This window comes from Cottoperca gobio, chromosome 20 (genome assembly GCF_900634415.1).
Source record: "Cottoperca gobio chromosome 20, fCotGob3.1, whole genome shotgun sequence".
In the NCBI taxonomy this organism is placed as follows: Eukaryota; Metazoa; Chordata; class Actinopteri; order Perciformes; family Bovichtidae; genus Cottoperca; species Cottoperca gobio.
In genome coordinates this window covers 6307514-6326940 of record NC_041374.1, presented here as the reverse complement: position 1 = coordinate 6326940, position 19427 = coordinate 6307514, and the positions used below count along the sequence as shown (strand labels likewise).

General features: G+C 40.2%; 2 protein-coding genes across 2 annotated transcripts; one reads left to right on the top strand and one right to left on the bottom strand.

The window, feature by feature from the left end:
• Positions 1-900: 900 nt before the first annotated feature.
• pks1 (polyketide synthase 1) lies at positions 901-7621 on the top strand. Its single transcript, XM_029458047.1, has 6 exons — positions 901-958; positions 1054-1207; positions 1289-1449; positions 1543-1746; positions 1837-2018; positions 2132-7621. Exons 1-6 carry the CDS (start codon positions 901-903, stop codon positions 7619-7621), a joined length of 6249 nt encoding a protein of 2082 aa, XP_029313907.1.
• Positions 7622-9658: 2037 nt separating this feature from the next.
• Positions 9659-17522, bottom strand: LOC115025768 (phthioceranic/hydroxyphthioceranic acid synthase-like). The gene is made up of 6 exons (XM_029458233.1): positions 17465-17522; positions 16898-17051; positions 16130-16290; positions 15761-15967; positions 15459-15640; positions 9659-15211 (listed from the first exon to the last, which is right to left on the bottom strand). Exons 1-6 carry the CDS (start codon positions 17520-17522, stop codon positions 9659-9661), a joined length of 6315 nt encoding a protein of 2104 aa, XP_029314093.1.
• Between the last annotated feature and the right edge of the window lie 1905 nt (positions 17523-19427).

Sequence of the window (19427 nt, the reverse complement as noted above, 5' to 3'; positions counted from 1 at the left end):
AGAACGTTTTTGCAAATTAATTAAAAGTAATAATAATATTTTTCGCAACAATTATATCCTCAAGTCTTCTTGGCTTTACACCTGGATTTGTGGATTTTCTGACATTCTATTCTACAGATCTGTGCAAATATTTCTAAAACCTTATTTTGAATTTGTCATTATGGTGTATTGATTGAAGATTGATAAGGGGGGGAATTAATTTAAACCTTTTCAGGATAAGGCTACAACATAACAAATTATGGAAAATGTGAAGGTGAATACCTGAATGTACTATCTCTCTCTCTCTCTCTCTCTCTCTATATATATATATATATATATATATATATATATATATATATGATTTTACCCATCATACGTTTGTCTTAAAATAAAGACAATGTCTCTATTTCATTGTTGTTAATCTCTTTTAATACCTGATTCATTAATCAGGCATTCTTATCCACTGTAATGATCATTTGTTTAGGAACATCTATAAAGTAATAGTGTTACTATTTCCTTTTAGAGACAATGTGACCTCAGGTTACTGTGGAAATTACCACTCGAAGGACTTTGAAATGTATTAGTGATAAGCAGACTCTGATACACTGTGCTCTTTTGTCATGCTGTAAACAAGAACAAAAAGGTATTCACTGCTGCCTTTGAATGATCTTAAGTTACAATTAGTGTATTTAGTTCCAGATAAAGTCAGATGAGATGCAACAAAGCAGGGCATTGTTCTGTCTTCTTGTCCCTTTTCATTGGCACAGTGTTTATAAAGGGTAGGAGGTACAGCAGCTGTAGTTCTGAGCAACATGACTGTGCTTTAAGCTTCACTATGGAGAGGCTTGAAGTTTTACTTTGGCTTTTGGAATAAAGCAACCACGTTCCCGATAGCAACTTGACTACCATCTCAAAGGAATAATGGAGGACGCACAGGATGACATAGCGCTTATCGGGATTGGATGCAATTTCCCTGGAGGTATGACACAAGCATTTTGAATTTCTCTTGAGTCAATATTCTTGTTCCAGTTGTCTAAAGGTAAATGATTGGTATTGTGGTCCATTTTATTTTAGGTGAAGGGTTGGAGAATCTCTGGAAGGTTCTGTTGGAGGGAAAGAACTGTGTTGTAGATATCCCACCAGAGAGATTTGACACCACTTTTTGGTATGACGCTGATGATAGCAAACCCGGAAAGACACAAACAACCAAAGCAGCTCTTATAGAAGGGTGAGCATCGTCTGTTAAGATTGAGTGTTAATCCCTCTATTGAGAGATGTTGACGATAAATCTGCTATTTTTATATTTCAGGTTTAATGAGTTTGATCACAAGTTTTTTGGCATTACTGAAGCAGAGGCTGATTTCATGGACCCTCAGCAGAAACTCCTTCTGCAGTGTACATACAGGGCATTAGAAGATGCAGGAATGGCTATGGAAAGCATCAGCGGAAGCAGAACTGGAGTTTACATAGGTGATCACTATCGTTCCAAGATACCTTTAAAACCCCAAGCAATTTCATGATACACATACTGTGACATACTCTGCTTCTGTAATGGTATTGCAGGTCTAATGAACAGGGATTACGAAATACTCCAAAGTAACAGTCCTACTACGATAACCCACTACAACGGCACTGGGACGGCCATGAGTGTGGCTGCCAATAGAATATCCTTCACCTTTAATCTCACTGGCCCTTCTTTTGCCATTGACTGTGCCTGTTCTTCATCTTTGGTGGCTCTACATTTAGCCTGCCAGGCTATAAAGCAAGGTATTTGATTTCCTTTTTTCCATACAAATGCCATACCTAAAAAGCAATGCATCACATTCAAATGTTCCCAACATTTTATTTTTTTACTAGGAGACTGTGAGATGGCTCTGTGTGGAGGTGTCAGCTGCATATTAGAGCCAAGAGTGTTTGTTGCTCTCTGCAAGGCGAAGATGATCTCACCTGAGGGGACCAGCAAACCATTCTCTAGCAGAGCAGATGGCTATGGTAGAGGAGAGGGATGTGGTGTACTTCTCCTGAAGCCTTTGAAAAATGTAAGCATGTCTTGTTTTTTTGGGGGAGTTTTACATTAATTTCATGCCATTAATAAACTCCATACAGTAGAGATAATAGAAAGTCTGCTAATAGTGTCACTTTCTATACAAAGGCCATAAAAGACTGCAACAAAATATGGGGTATCATCAGCAAAACAGTGGTCAACCAAGATGGACACTCAGTTACTCCAATCACCAAACCATCCATGACACAACAAGAGGAACTCCTGCGCAGAATCTACTCAGAGTCTGACCTTGAGAATGTCCAGTACATAGAGGCACATGGGACTGGAACCCCAGTTGGAGATCCAACAGAGGCAAGAAGCATCTCAAATGTCATTGCGAAAGCCAGACTTCCTGGTTCAGAGACACTGCGGATTGGCTCTGTGAAGGGCAACATTGGACATACAGAATCTGCAGCTGGAGTGGCCGGACTCATTAAAGTACTCTTAATGATGAAGCATGAAACCATCGTTCCCTCAGTTTTCTACTCAGAAGACAGTGCCGGTGTGGATGTAAAAGCTCTGAGTATAATTATTCCGATTAAAGCTGAAAGATGGGAGACAAATGGGTCATTAGGAAGGGTAGCTGGGATCAACAGCTTTGGGTTTGGAGGCACAAATGCACATGCGATTGTAAGAGAGTACAGACAGACCACTGTACTGACTCAGATCCCAAAAGTCTGTCCAAAACTCTTTGTAATATCTGCAGCCTCTGAGAAATCATTTATCCTGTCCGTCACTGACACCCACCAGAGACTTTGTGACGATCAAACAGTTGACTTACAGGCACTGTCATACACTTCGGCGTGTGGAAGGAGTCATTCTAGACACAAATATAGGAGGGCTTTCCCAACATCTTCCCTCTCAGATTTAAAACATCAGCTAACAACTGCATTGAAAGCCAAGGTTGAGTCGATAAGGTCTGACATCCAGGTGGTCTTTGTGTTTTGTGGAAATGGGGTTGCCTACAGGGGTATGTGCAAGCAGCTCCTGAGAGATGTTCCTGTTTTCAGAGATAAGGTCAGAGAAGTTGAGAATCTCTTTCAGCGTCATAAAAACATGAGCATTAGTCAATGGCTTGCTGGTGAATATGATAATGATGAGTTCAGCAAGCCAGATGTTGTGCAGCCTATTCTTTTTGCAATTCAGGTTGGAATTGCCGCTCTCCTAAAACACTGGGGTGTCAAACCCGATGCCGTGCTTGGACACTCTGTGGGTGAGGTGGCTGCCGTTCACTGTTCTGGTCTCCTGTCTCTTGAGGATGCAGTGAAAGTGTTGTACTACCGCAGTACTCTTCAGAATAAGGTCACAGGGGGGAAAATGCTTGTTGTGAGTAATGTGGCTGTAGAAAAGGTATTAAATATCCTTCCAGAGTTTTGTGGGAAAATTTGTGTTGCAGCGTTCAACAGCCCCCAGTCCTGCACTCTGTCAGGGGATGCAGATGCTATAACCATCGTCCATCAGAGGCTGAAGGCTGTGTTTGAAGAAAAAAATCTCTTCCTCCATGAGTTAGATGTGCCAGCAGCATACCATAGCCATATGATGGATCCTATACTTGATGACATTGAGAAAAGTATAAATCCCTTGAATGCCAAAGAAATGGAGTGCAAACCTTTTTCAACGGTGACTGGAGATTGTTATTCAAATAGTGACTTTAGAACAGGCAGCTACTGGGCAAGGAACATCCGGGAGCCCGTCTTATTTGAACAAACACTGCGTGCTGCCAACAAAGACAAGCAATCAAAGACAAAGGTGGTCTTTGTGGAGATTGGACCTCGAAAGGCTCTCCAAAGGAACATACATGAAACTTTGGGAAATAACACCATAGTTCTTTCCTCTGTCCAGCCAGAGAAAGATTACGACACAATATTGAGTACCGTGGCAAAACTATTTGAACTGGGCAACCGTGTAGATTGGCATCAGCTCTACAAAGGTTGTGAGACATTGCCCACAGTTCTTCCAGTCTATCAGTTTGTCAACACAAAGAAAGAATTGAATTTTGAAGCTGTGAGAAAAGGTGATGAATCATCTGCATTTCCCTCCCATATGCTCATATCCCAAATAAAGCAGGATCACAAAGAGTACATGTGCAACCTCTCATTAGAGACTTCACCATATCTTTGGGAGCATACAAATAATGGTGTTCCCATTGTGCCAGGAGCGTTCTATGTCGAACTAGCTTATGCCTCAGTGATGGAAAGTTTAAGGCCAAAGAAACCTGTAGCTCTGCTCCAGCTCAGTGTAAGATTCGAGAGTCTGTTTACACTAAGCTCAAACTGTCATCAGTTGAAAGTAACACTGGAGCATGCAGAGAATGGAGCTTCATTTAAAATACAGTCTTCTGTCGCAACACATGCCTCCGGTACATACAGGTGTACAGATGGCCAACCGCTGTTAGAAGAACCAACCATTTGTCTTGACATGATCTCCCAAAGGTGCAAATTGGTTATGAAGAGAAAAGAGATTTATTCAATTCTTTCTCAAGCAGGATTTGAATATGGCACTGTCTTCAAACAGCTTGATGATGTGTATTTTGGAGACGATTTCAAGGAAGCTGTGACAGCAATTCAAGTCCCAGGGGAACTTCTAGAACCCCTTCATGACTATTTCATTCACCCTGTGTTATTGGACTATTTCTTGCAAATGACCGCTGTGGTAGCTAATGGACGGCTAACAGCCAAGCAGGGATTCCCCTCAGCTATCGGTAGTGTAGCCATATCAGGACCACTACAAGAGGAAATGGTCATGTACTTACGAGCCACTCAAGAGACTCCAGACTTCCTTGATGTATGTGGTAGCTTTTCCACCACAGAGGGTCATGTACTTGTTGAACTTATGGGGGTAAGGATCTCATTTTTGGGCAATTGTTCAAATGTTCTTCAGTCACGGTTCTTCCATAATGAAATAACTGCAATGACTGACAAGGGAGACTTGCAAAATTGCAAAATAAAAGCAATCGTTTTTGAAGACAAACTTGGCATTGCTAAAAGACTTAGGCCCTACATTCACCCAGAGTCAGCACTTGTGGAGAGCAGAGAGCATTGGATGGCAGACCAAATTCGAAATTTAGTGTTCGGCTCACTTAACAGCAATGCGGATTTGGAAAATGTTCTTTTCATTTGGGGTGTAGAGGATTTCAGTCACTTGTCATCTGAAAAGATGCTGGACTGCTTGGTGACTTGCTGTGAGCTATTTCGCCAGATTGTTTTAGTCTTGAAAGAAAGCAAACGCTCTTTCACTGTCCGTGTCATAACCTATAGATCGACAGAAATGATTGTGGACCATGTCAGTCCTGGTTTTGTGCTGTCTGGTATGACAAGGGCTTGTGCAGCAGAGATGGCAGGTCTCTCTTTTCAACTGATTGACCTTGCTTCTGTGACCAGTGAAGACATTCAAACGCTGGTTTGTGTGATAAACACCTGCAAACAACATGAGGTCATGATCAGCAAAGGACAGGCATCAACATCAAGAATAGAACGGACCCCCATGAGGGATGAGGCTGTATGTGAAGATGATATGCAGTCAGTATATGTGAAAGACTTTGTTCTACAGACAACTGATCCTTACAGAATGGCTCACTTGTCTGCCATCCCCTATGACACAAATGCAAATCCTGTCCAAGAAAAGACTGTTGAGATTCAGTTGACCAATGTATGCGCTCATTCATCTGATTACTTTCCCGTTACCACTTCACATTTCAATTTCGGCATGACAATGTATTGGAACAAGCATACATCACAGAATCACAAGCTTCTCGCTTTAGATTTCAGTGGAATTGTCACAGCTGTTGGGAAAGATGTTTTTAATCTAAGAGTCGGAGATCATATTGCTTCATGTTATCCAGTTGCTGCCACTGCGAAGATTATAATTCCTGAAGCCGTGTGCTACAGCACCCATAGACTCCCGTTTCTGAAAGAGACTCCCTGTGTGTCTTACTTCATACTGGCATGGGAGATCCTGCAGAGACTGCTGTCTAAGGTTCAACAACAGCACAAAAAGCTGATGATCATCTCCTCCAACTCAGCCTCTGCTCTGATGAAAGTGTTGGCTCTATTAGCAAACAGGTCAGGCTGGAATGTTTCCTCTCTTCCACATTTAAGAGGAGAATCTCCACATTTCGATCAGAGTCATGCATTTGTTTTTCTGCCCCCCTTTGATCACTCTTGGCAGGGGATGCATGACAGTGGTAGTCATGATAGACACATCATTTTTGTAAGTAGCAATCACATGTCATCCTCACTCTCAGCAAACATGTTTGCAATGAGGAGTGAACACATGCATGTGCATAAACTTGATGTGGCTAATGTTCTCCAGAGAGCCAATCTGCAAGTACAAAACAGGAATATCTCTAATTGGCTAATGTCATTAGGCTTTGATACTTTATCTCTACCTTTGAAAAGTGCGACTTTTCAATTATCAAGCACAAAAGAGCCTCACACGTATGCAGAGTCCTACTTCACAACGAAGACGGTGCAGCAAGTCGTTCTAGATCACAGAGAATCTGACTGTGCAGTGTCTGATATCCCTTTCCTTACAAAGCCTGGACAAGTCTTTAAACAAAACTGTGTTTATATTGTAACTGGAGGGCTCTCTGGTTTGGGATTTGAGACAGTAAAGTTCATTGCCCATAATGGTGGAGGTTGCATTGCAACGCTGTCCAGAAGTACTCTGACTGATGAGATGCAGTTTGTAATGGAACTCCTCCAGAGAAGATATGGAGTGACTATTGTGAATGTCCAATGTGACGTTTCCGTGTCAATACAGGTCGTGGACGCAATCTCAAAGATTGAAGAAAGATTTTCCTCTTGTCCAATCAAAGGAGTGTTTCACAGTGCTGCAGTATTACATGATGCGTTGATCGAAAACCTTGATGAGTCCCTCTTCCGAAAGGTTCTGCAGCCCAAAGTGAGTGGGGCTCTTAACCTTCATTACTCAACCCTTCACAACAAACTGGATTTCTTTGTGTGCTACTCCTCCATCTCTTCATTCATTGGCAATGCCTCACAATGTAACTACGCAGCAGCCAATTCTTTCCTCGACACATTTTGTCATTATCGGAGAAATCTTGGACTTGCTGGACAGTCCATCAACTGGGGTCCTTTGAACCTCGGCCTCTTGTTGAACAAAGACCATTTCCAACAGTTCCTGGAGGCAAAAGGGATGATGGTAATGGATGTGTGTGACGTTCAAGAAGCACTTGAAAAGTGTCTTGTGATGAACAGACCACAACAAGTCATATGTAAGTTCAACTTCAAAAATCTTCACATTCATGTGCTTTCACAAAATGCATCTCTCAGAGAGCGGCTGTCAGCTTTAGTGGAAATGGAGCTAAAAGATAATCTAAGTAATGAACCCAGGGTTCAGCATTTGTCTTCCACACTTGAAAGTGTGAGAACAATTGTCAGTGACATCAGCAATGTTAGTGTGGATGAGCTGGAGGATGACTCCACTCTGTGTGCGCTGGGTATTGACTCGATGTTGGCCATGACTCTGCAGAACAAGATTTTCCAAGAGACAGGCGTGAATGTACCTTTAGTTAGAATATTGGACCCCAACAGTACACTGGCCACCTTGACAAATATTGTAATGAATAATGGATAATTTCACGTCAAAGAAAACTTTGGATTTGTGAACATGTGAAGAAGGCTTGGAATTTCCTTCAATTTTTGCACAGGGACTGCAATGTTTCACTGCTATGGTTTTTATCTCATAGCAGTGAAACTGGTTCAAATTATTTGCAATAGACTTGTTTATACAACCATATAATACAATTGTTATAGTTAGTATATGTTACAGTGTGTATAGTTATGCTACGTTTTGATTTTTATTGCAATATGTATATTTATGTTGCTGACTGTTGCTGTACAATAACTGTGATCATTAATGTTTGATGGTTGCATTTGTGCTGTGTTTTAAATATATTATTGTTCATGCCTTAAATGTTGTTGCAGGACAGCTTATTAAATTACAAAATGAGATTGGAATAAAGCATAAGGCTGATGTTATTTTATTATGTCTATTAACATGCCTGTCACCACTGTCATTGTCACTGCACTGTTTGGATGTTGCACTTCACTATTGTTATTGTGGGTGGTTTGCTTTGTCATTTGAGATAATGGTTAAAGGTAGTGTGTATATAGGACCCCTTTTGGCCAAAGATATGTACCATGGGTGGCACGGTTATTGTTTAGCATTCAAAATTAAAATGTCTTGACTTTCAAATGGGTTTTTGAAGCTGTACATATTTATTTTTATGTTGTAACATTAGTAATCACTGAAGCACGACTGGTTTTGAAAAGTGTGAACAAACAAAATAAGACTTCATGGTCCAATTTGGTGCAACTTCTTGCCATTTTAATACAATTGCAATTGTATATGTATGTAATATGTTTTAATAAACCAACAGTATCAAGTGCATAGAGAAATTGGCAGATTGTTTTATTGTTGCCATGACAACATGTAAGAATTCATTGGTATCACATTTTTAAACCACATTGATGGTCATTGATGGCCTGATGACAAAAACAACAACCAGAATCAGAATCAGAAATCCTTTATTAGTCCCACAATGGGGAAATTTACCTTGTTACAGAAAAAGAACAAGAAAGTAAGGTGGCGAGTACACAATTAAATAGAATAAAATAGAGTACAAGTAGTATAAGTGCAAAGTCGTTGTATCGTCAAAGGTCCTCAGAATAGTTGTATAATCTAATAATATAGGATTTATTTAACTGTAAGAAAACAGTGCTATAAACATCTTCATAATAGATTACGTATCTGTTTTCATTGTATTTACATATTTGTCTTCCTTGTCTTCTTGGAGATCAATGTCAATGTCAATGTCGTTATCGGTGCATGTGATAAATTAGAGGTTCAAACAGCAAAAGGCTTAGTTATCATACATGCCCCCAATCAAATCTTTATTGGACATGTCACAATATTGTATCGCATGTTTTGTTCCATCATGTTCCAAGGTGATTATGAATCAGAATCAATGAGTGATAACAACTAGCCATGACCTGTGGCAGATGAGTGATTGTAAAACAAGCAGACAAAAGTAAGTGACGCTAGTATTACGCGTACTGCACCCTGTGACAGACTTCAAAACGCTTTAACAGCTTTAAAGATGAAAGTTTATTGAACATTAAGATTCAAGATTCAAAGGCCTTATTGTCATATTAAATTTAGAAAATTATTCAAACAAGAATGTACTTACATTTACTTATATCTTATATACTTATATCTACATGTATTTACATAAATAATTCACTATTATCAACATTAAGTGCGTATTTAATTATAATGCTGACTGTTTTCATGTTTACATCATAAACATATCGCTAAACAGAATGAGTAAAACTATGATACATAATATCCATTGTCTTGATAAAAAGTAAGAATAAAATAACATGGTGTATGGTAATAACAATGAATAACAATGTAAAACTACAATACCAACAGGAACCAAAACAATAACCACGATAAACATTTACAAAGAAATAGACAAAGTATGAACACAAGAATGCTGTTGTATTGCAATGGCCATCATACGTATTATATTGAATCCAATAACAACGTCCAGTATTATGATGCTCTGATAATTGATTGTTCACAATTCTGTATCTGCATTTATCCTTTTTAAAATCTGGTAGAAACAACAGCAATGCCTCTAACTGGAAGAGACTCTGGGTTATCACTGAAACTTTCACCTTCACCTTCACTCAGTAGAGCTACTACCGTTGATAGCGTGGCATTGGGATCCAACAGTTTCACCAAAGGCACATTCACACCTCTCTCCTGAAAGATGAGATTCTGCAGAGTCATGGCCTGCATGGAGTCAATGCCTAAGGATAAAAGAGATGAATCATCTTTCAGCTCACTTTTATCCATGCCGATGGTCTCACAAATCAGCGACACAACATAATCTTTCGGTGAGACTGATTCAGTTTGATTAGTTTGAGAATCTGTCTCTTTGGATTTTTGGAAAGCCTCCTCTACCAATGCGGACAGGCGCATGGTCAAGGCCGCATTTTGTGAGAGTATGTTGTACCTGATGTTTCTGAAGTGAAACCTACAAACAGCCTGTTGGGGTAGATTGAGCACAAGGCACTGCTCCAGACTTTTATGAATCTCAGGCACATCCAACACCATCATCCCCTTTGCCTCCAGAAACCGCTGGAAATGCTCCTTGTTCAAGAGGAGGCCGAGGTTTAGAGCTCCCCAGTTGATAGACTGCCCAGGCAGCCCGAGTTTGCGCCGGTACTGACAGAACATGTCGAGGAACGTGTTGGCTGCTGCATAGTTTGTTTGTGATGCGTTTCCCAGAAAAGCTGAGATGGAGGAGTAACACACAAAGTAATCCAAATGACAGTGCTTTGTTGCATTGTGCAAATTCAGTGCACCATTGACTTTGGGTTTGAGAACTTTCTCATAAAGAGATCTGTCAAGGGTCTCAATCAGCCCATCATGCAGGACAACTGCACTGTGAAACACTCCCATTATTGGACAACCAGAGAATTGCTGGCCTATGAGGCTGATAGACTTGTGCACACACTCAGACACAGATATGTCACACTCCATGGTAGTGATGCAGTTTCCACACTGTTTCTCTACATTGTGTATCTCTTGCTGCACACCTGGTAAGGGCTTGCTCCTGGAGAGTATGACAATGTACTCACCGCCTCTTTGCGAAATGAACTTGACAGTTTCAAAGCCCAGACCAGAAAGACCACCTGCCACTATGTACACTGCCCTCTTTCGGAAAAGCTGTTTTTTTGTTGGCAGCAATGGAATGTCAGACAGCGTACTGCTGCCATCTTTTTCCAGAGTCACGATAGCCAGCTTTTTCGAGTTGAAATATGATTGTGGTGTCTCTGAATTCAGGTATTCAATGCTTTCAGATTTCCCATTCTGAAAAGTAAAGCTTTCAAGGGCAAATTTTCTGTTCAAGTTCAAGGATTTCAGCCAGTGATAGATGTAAGGCCTGTGTGCACGTAAGGATCCCTTTTGCAAAATGACTGTCATCTCAATTGTCTGCACATGAACACTTTCCTTAACACTTTGGAACACGTTCTGTGCAAGCAAACACTGCATCTGAGAATCACAGATGAAGACAACATGTTGGATACCTGGAAAGTTGCATATCTTAACAATCAGAGATTCATCAAAGGGAGGCAGGATGACAAATACATCTATTTGATTGATATTTACAAAAGAGCCATTGCACTGTGTGCCAATAATCACATTCCAACCTGACTTGTAAGAAGTGAGTGCCAAGACTTTCATCAGAGCAGAATCAGGCTCAGAGGATATGATTCCTAGGTTATGTTTGGCTCTGGGCAAGGCTCGATGCAGGATCTCCCATGCCAGCACAAAGTAAGAAACACAGGGTGTTTTTTTAAAGAATGGGAACCGCTTGACGCTGTAGCACACGTCCTCTGAAACTCTGACCTTGCTTGCTGCCACCACAGGACAACAGGAAGCAACCTGGTCTCCCACCTTCAATTTCCTGACAGATTTTCCGACTGCTGTAACAGTACCACTGAAATCAAGCGCCAGTAGCTTGTGTTTCTGTGATGAGTGTTTGTTCCAGTACAGCGTCTGGCCAAATTTCAGATGTGATGCACTGACAGGGAAGTAATCAGAAGAATGAACACATATCTTAGTGGGCCGAATTTCAACTGATGTGTCCCTGATTGGCTGGGCCTCCCCCTCAAAGTGAATGGCACTCAGTTGAGTCATCTTATGTGCCTCAGCTGTCTGAAGGATGCAGGGCTCAGACATTGTAGGTGTAAAACTGCCGTCTGAACTGTCTATGATTTCAGGTGGAGTGCGGACAATAGAAGGTTTCAGAATCAGCCCATCTTTTACCACCAACTCTGGGTACTTGCTGCAAGGATGCAATCTTAGGACCTGAGACAGAGCAGAAATGTCCTCAGCAGAGATAGTGCTTATATCAATCAGCTGAAAGGAAAGATCGGGTATTTCTGCAGCAAATGATCTCGTCATTCCAGCGAGAGCAAAACCTGGATTTATGTGGTCTACTGTGATATCAGATGATCGGTAGGTGACTGCTCTGATGGAGTTTGGGAAGCGAATTTGCTTTAGCTCAAGGACTATTTGGCGGAAAGTCTCCAAGCAACTCGCAAAATTTTGCACGACAACATCTGCTGCCAGCGAAGTCAGGTCTTCTTTGCCCCACAAAAATAAGACCTCATCGAAGTTGTTCTCAATATCGGTTATATTGAGATTTGCCAGGAGAGAGGGAAACCCATGGTTCAAGATATCTTTTGCATGTTTGTAGGAAACATATCTAGACTTCGAGTTCAGATATTGTTGCAGGCCTTTAGAGATCCCTTTACTGTCACAGAAGACCAATGCCCTTGGAGGAGGAGCAGATGTGACACCTTCAGGGATTACACTAAAGTCATTATGGTAGAAATACTCCTCAACCACATGAGAGCGACTACCAAGGTACTTGATTATCACATGCTTAACCTCAACCAACACTCTGCCTTCTTTATCTGCAAAGCAGCCACAAATCTCAAAGTGATCAATGCCCACATCAATTGCTCTAAGATAGACAATCATCTCATCTTGTAAAGGCTCAAACACTGTCAAACTTCCTATTTTGGAAGGAAATCCTGGTCTACCAGCAAAAATGTGCTCTACTGTAACTGGAAGAAGCTGCATCAGAAAATCCAGCACAACAGGATGAATGCAGTAGTCATGCAACTGAGACCGCAGTTCTTCGGGAACTTTGACGTTTGCAAAAGCCTCCTTGAGATCTTCTCCATAGTGCACCTCTCCCTTATTCTGGAAGACGTCTCCATACTGAAAGCCTCCTTGAGAGAGATACCCATAGAACTCCTGAGAGCTCACTACGGATTTGCATCTTTTGTAGATGGAGCTAAGTGAAATCCACTGTTCCTCAATCAGTCTCTCTTTCTTTGAAACCACTGTGCCTGATGCATACATTGCAGATGGGGAGAGTACCGCAAACCTAGTGTCTTTCTCTGTTTGTTCTAGTTGCACCTTCATTTCAGGTGAATTCTGGGTTAAAACAAATGGACTGTGGAAATTGACACTGACCTGTAGTGAGCTGAGCGGTACTTTTGGTTTGGCACTGGCCATGAACGCACCTAAACCCAACTCAGCATAGAAGGCACCAGGGATGATGGGTATATTGTTGTGCTTGTGCTCTTTCAGGTAGAAAGAAGAGTCAGACATCAGATCACAACTAAAAACGTTGCTTTCACTTCCTGTCTGACAGAGCACAGGATGACTACTCACTGTGTTCTTCTGTGCTGCTGCAATGATAACGTCTCTGTCTGAGCAATCAAACTGGTATTTTGGAATAGGCAGGGGCAGCGTCTCATATCCTCTGTAGAAGGTGTTCCAGTTTACATTAACACCAAGTTCAAACAGCTTAGAAACAACAAACATTATAGTTTCATGATCTTTCTCTGGCTGCACCGAGGCAAGAACAGCTGTGTCATTACCTAGAGACTCCATGATGTTTCTCTGTAGCGCCCTTCTTGGCCCTATCTCCACAAACACTATATTCTTCTTTCCTTTAGTTGCTGACTTCACTGCCTGCTCAAAAGCTACTGGCTCACGAATGTTCCTAGCCCAGTATTCTCCTGTGCAGAAATCCCCCTGCTGTACTTCCTTGCCTGTCACGGTTGAGAACAACTCTGTGTCAAGATCATTTTCCCGTAACGAGCCGATTGTCTCCTCGATTTCTGTCAGAATCGGATCCATCATGTGGCTGTGGTAAGCAGCAGGGACATCCAGGACACGAAGAAACAGATTCTGACTGTTGGCCGAGGTGCTGAGCTCATTATGGAGGCTCTCAATTGCATCTGCATCACCTGAGAGGGTGCAGGACTGTGAGCTGTTGAAAGCAGCCAGGCATATTCTACCAGAGTAACACGGGAGAAGAGCAGTTACCTCTGATATAGCCATGTTGCTGATCACAAGCATCTTCCCCCCAGTGACTTTGTTTTGGAGAGTGCTGCGGAAATAGATGACTTTTACTGCATCCTCAAGAGACAAGAGACCAGAACAGTGAGCAGCTGCAACCTCGCCAACAGAGTGTCCGAGTATTGCATCGGGCTTGACACCCCAGTGTCTGAGTAGGGTGGTAATACCAACTTGGATAGCAAAGAGGAGAGGTTGGACAACATGTGGCTTGTTGAAGTCACTACCCTCAAACTCACTCTCAAGTGTGTCCAAGATGTTAAGGATACCCTTTTGTCTTTGGAATTGTTGTCCAATCTCTTTGATCTTATCCCTGAATACAGGCTCGTGTTTTAGTAGCTGTTTGCACATACCATGGTAAGTGACGCCATTTCCGCAAAAGACAAACACTAACCTTTGATCTGAGAAAGATGGGCGAATACTTTTGCCTACAGTTGCACCCAACTTCTCTTTAAGATCAACTACAGAGGAAACAATGATGGCCTTTCTGTATTTATGTTTGAGATGGCTCCTTCTGCAAGCTGATGTGTACAACAGAGAATCTAGATCAACTCTGCTATCTGCTTCTAGCTGTTTGATGGTGTCTTCTGTCATCAGAGTGAGAGATTTTGTTGAATTTGCAGACATGACAAAATACTTTTGCTGTTTCCCGCCATTCTTTTGCTCAATGCGTGACTGTTTGTGTTGTTTGATAATGGCGTGTGCATTTGTACCCCCAAAGCCAAAGTTGTTAACTCCTGCAATTCTTGGACCAGAGGCTTCCCACTTTTCTACTTCCGTGGGAACTTTAATGTTCAGGGCTTTGGCATCTACACTTGCGGCCTCCTCAGTGTAGAAAACTGAGGGAACAATGGTTTCATGCTTCATCATTAGAAGAACCTTAATGAGTCCGGCCACTCCAGCTGCAGATTCTGTATGTCCAATGTTGCTCTTCACAGAGCCAATCCGCAGTGTCTCTGAACCAGGAGGTCTGGCTTTAGCGATCACGTTTGAGATGCTTCCTGCCTCGGTTGGGTCTCCAACTGGGGTTCCAGTCCCATGTGCCTCTATGTACCGGACATTTTCAAGGTCAGACTTTGAGTAGATTCTGCGCAGGAGTTCCTCTTGTTGTGTCATGGATGGTTTGGTGATTGGAGTAACTGAGTGTCCATCTTGGTTAACGGCAGTTTTGCTGATGATACCCCAGATATGGTCATGGTCTTGTATAGCCTTTAAAGCAACAACAAGACTAAATGAAACAACAAGAATATATTGTTTTTAACATTGTAAAGTATGTCGTATTGATATGGAATTACATGGTTACTGTAATGTTACTGTTTAATGTTTAAAAGAAACCAATTGCTCAGTCATATTAAATCAATCAGTTAGTAATTGCTCAGACATCTGATATGTTTGCTTGTTAATAAAAAGAAAGAAATTAAATTGTTGCACTTTTATTACTTTTCATTTTTCTGACCTTTTTCAGCGGCTTCAGGAGAACGACTCCGCAGCCCTCCCCTCTACCATAACCATCTGCTCTGTTGGAGAAGGGTTTGCTGGTCCCTTCAGGTGAGATCATCTTCGCCTTGCTGAGAGCAACAAACACTCTTGGCTCTATAATACAGTTGACTCCACCACAAACAGCCATCTCACAATCGCCTGATAAAATAAAACACAACATGATATTTGAATGCCCTTTTTAACATGCATCCTTGTAATTAAAACCACTAACTGACTAAAAGGTCAGTCATTGACTTTACTTAGACATACTTTACAGACCTTGTTTAATGGATTGACAGGCAAGATGAAGAGCCACGAGAGATGATGAGCAGGCACAGTCTAGGGACAGTGAGGGCCCAGTAAAGTTGAAGATGTATGAGACTCTGTTTGCTGCAATACTCATGGCTAGGCCTGTGCCGGTCCAGTGGTTGATCACACTTGGATGCACGTGTGCAGCATTTGTCTCATAATCTCTGTTCATTATGCCTGTAATAAAAGACATTAAAGCTGGTAAGAAAAGTGCACATAACCCAGTAGTTATTGCATGGAAATCATTCAAAGAACAGTGGTCAAAATCATATGGACATATTACACAAAGCTTTATATTAAAAAATAATAGTCACTGGCAACATGTTTATACTGACTTACCAAAGTAGACACCTGTCCTGGTCCCACTGGCCTTCTCCATAGGAATTCCAGCATTTTCCAACGCCCTGTAGACACACTGAAGGAGCTGTTTTTGTTGAGGGTCCATTTGTTCTACTTCACTTTCACTGATGCCGAAAAACCTGTGGTCAAATTCATTGAACCTGAAAACATTTAAAACCATTAGATCAAATTTAGTGAGAAATAGATCATAAATGTACTTTAATTGCCTAAAGTAAAATGACTTTAGATGGTGATGACCTTATTAAAATAAGAGAATCTGAAGTGCAGCATAACTCAGTCACATGCTGTTTAAGCAGAGGCAATGAAATGAAGAAGGGGCTTTGTGGACACCACATGGTTTGTTTAAGTTAATATCAAAGCTTTAAGTTGTTCCTGAGTGCCTTTTTCATTTTTGATTATTTCAAATCACTTCTATCTGGAGTTACACTGTCTTTAATTACCCATATGTATCACCACCCTTTCTTTGTCAAGATAAGTAAGAGATGCACCATAAATACTTTTGAAGTACGTCACAAAAATGTTCAGATGTCGTAATAAACCAGTTTAAATAGGACAATCTAAAAGTAAGGGCTACAAAGAAACGATCAAATTATCTTTGTAATGTTTCTTTTTTTTGTTCTGGTAAAAAAACAAACATTACAAAGATAGTTTTATCAATAGGGAAAATACTATCAGACTACATATATTTAGTATTACTACACATTAGTAGGCCTATCTAAATAGGCTAATAAGGTTTAAAGAGCATACCCATCAATGAGAGCAGCCTTGGCCGTGCGGGATTTACCCGCTTTGTTGTCATCAGGGTCATACCAGCTGGCTATGTCAAATCTCTCTTTGGGAATTGGCACAGAACAGTTTCTCCCATCCACCAGAACCTTCCAGAAATTTTCAAGCCCTTCTCCTGTTTAGAAAGATATAATTAATACTTAAAAGCTCAACTGTGGTAAAAATGTCCCCTGTTAATTTTCCTGATTTGCAAGGGAATAAAATGTTTTATGAAATGAAAAACACAATTAAATTCAATACACAAATTTTTAATAATAACACTTTTAAATACCAGGGATTAATTTCACCAAACATGATGCTCGTTAAGAGGTTGTATGTATCAAGGGAACACATTTTAATCTGTCATTTTCAGAGCTGATCCAAAATTATTCAGTTTGTCTTTCAACTTTTCTATAACTACATTCAGGGATATTATTCATATGTCTTAATACACACTGTGAGTAAAAATGTAAATGGAAAATGTGTCAATAAAATATGAAGAAAGACAAATAACAAACAAAGCTATGCTCACAAATTCAAAGGACTTACCCCCAGGAAAATTGCATCCTATGCCCACCACGGCAATAACGTCTTCAGCTTCTTCCATTCTGACTGAACATCACTGAGAAAGAAAATCAAAAACCTTTACTGCATCATCATGTCAACACTCTTTCTTCCAGGCAACGTCAAATCCAGAAAATATATGTATTTAGCATTTTTTAAGATTGTGTAATTAGTCCAGTTTTGTCATGCATCGGTGCATCCTTACATCCATTCTGTTCACCTTTTCCCTCAGTGATAGTATCACTGCCGGACTTACGCTTGATTCTTATAGCCTCCTTCTTTTCTTTATTAAACATTAATGATTTATTGTATACGTGGCCATGGAGATGAAGGACTTCAGTGCACACATTTATGGTGCCTTGCAAATGATTAGACCGAGTATAATATGTAAATCAATATGTTATCCAACGATGGGGTGACTCCAGGTCTCGTTACATTGAAGTTTATCACAGTTATACCATAACTAACAATCAACTCATCGATCAAGGAAATCAAGTTTCAAAATATTCTGGGTATTGTTAAACTGATAATTTACGTTTTTAAATTTAAATTACCATTATTAAGACATAGGTAAGTAAATAATGAGTCAAAAATGTTATCATTACTCAACCCGTGTTAAGTGAGTATGGCCTTAATTTACCTTCTATTAACTTTATGTTTTGATTAGATAAGTCGAGTTCAAGGTAGATGTTGAAAGATGCAATTAAACAAACTCTATTTTTGTTTTTGTTTTCACATACAATGCAATTATTTCCTTAAATAACAATGCACGCAGAGTAACCATTTGACATATTATGCAGCTTAAAAAACAAATTCTGAAAAATTATTCTAAGGTTTTCACAGACACTGCATGTTACAGAACTTGTAATGTTGTATTGCTTATAGATCATGACGTCCTTGTGTGTAGCCAGTGCAACACATACAGTATCACATGCATAAAGGTTCCTACCTTCACATATACACCTCATACTACACTCAACCTCATACACTACACTCAACTCAAGGTACCATGTTTACTTTAATATCTATTGCGTTTTCTTTGACTATTTAGGTCAATTCAGCAAAAAGCTTTTGTTTCCAGGATCTACACTGCATCAAATAGATGTTGTAACGTGTAACAAAAGTCTTACAAGAGGATTTCCTCACATGGTCTAACAGTTTTTCATACAAATGTTCACACTCAGTTGCCAGTTTTAAAAAAAAGGTACACCTAGCCAAAACTTAAAGTTCAATTCTACCGTCTACTACTACAAATGTTATAATGTTCAGTGTTTGTTGAAATGTGTTGATTCAACTTAATAAAGGTAATTGTGGAGGCTGTAGTTTGTTGTACTGTTCAGCTTTATTGCATTATACCCAGAGGTGTTTCTAATATGTAGTTTACCCTCATTGATAATCACTAAATGGGATGGACAAAATATATATGGTTTAAACATTCCACTTGATTTTGTCACTGCTCTACAAACTTGTCACTTTGTTCAATTGTTGTTTCAACTTTTGCGTAAAGTTTTCGGTCTTTGTTAAACAGATACATATCAGTCAATATAGGCAAGTACATGTACATTTGAATACTGTGTTTAACAATATATAACAATTCTGTAAGAAATCGCGAAGGACTGTAACTGACAGGCCTGGGTTAACAATTAGTCGGAAATAATGGAAACCTTCATTAAGGTATGAACACAGGACTAAGAAATATAAGAACTGCACAGCTACAAAATAGAAAAAGCATCATATTGATCAATCCAAGTAATTTCAATTAAGATAAATAAGTCAAAATGTTATATTTACTCTTTTATAATTACAACCTAAAGTGTATTACAATACAACTTGTGACTGGCAGTGTGAGAGACTTGCGTCCAGATCGTCTTTATGTTGATTTTAGATTTAAAGACGACATTTATAGACAAGGAAGTCAGTAAATCTGTGGTCTATAAACCTTGACAGG

Excerpts from the sequence above, each read along its gene's own strand:
- pks1 (XM_029458047.1), top strand. The coding sequence starts at position 901 with ATGGAGGACGCACAGGATGACATAGCGCTTATCGGGATTGGATGCAAT. Across the intron at positions 1,450-1,542 it reads CAGAACTGGAGTTTACATAG|GTCTAATGAACAGGGATTAC; the intron begins GTGATCACTATC and ends ATGGTATTGCAG. Across the intron at positions 1,747-1,836 it reads CTGCCAGGCTATAAAGCAAG|GAGACTGTGAGATGGCTCTG; the intron begins GTATTTGATTTC and ends TTTTTTTACTAG.
- LOC115025768 (XM_029458233.1), bottom strand. The coding sequence starts at position 17,522 with ATGGAAGAAGCTGAAGACGTTATTGCCGTGGTGGGCATAGGATGCAAT. Across the intron at positions 16,291-16,897 it reads AAGGCTGCTCTCATTGATGG|GTTCAATGAATTTGACCACA; the intron begins GTATGCTCTTTA and ends AAATGTTTTCAG. Across the intron at positions 15,641-15,760 it reads CTGTCAATCCATTAAACAAG|GCGATTGTGAGATGGCTGTT; the intron begins GTCTGTAAAGTA and ends TTATTTTATCAG.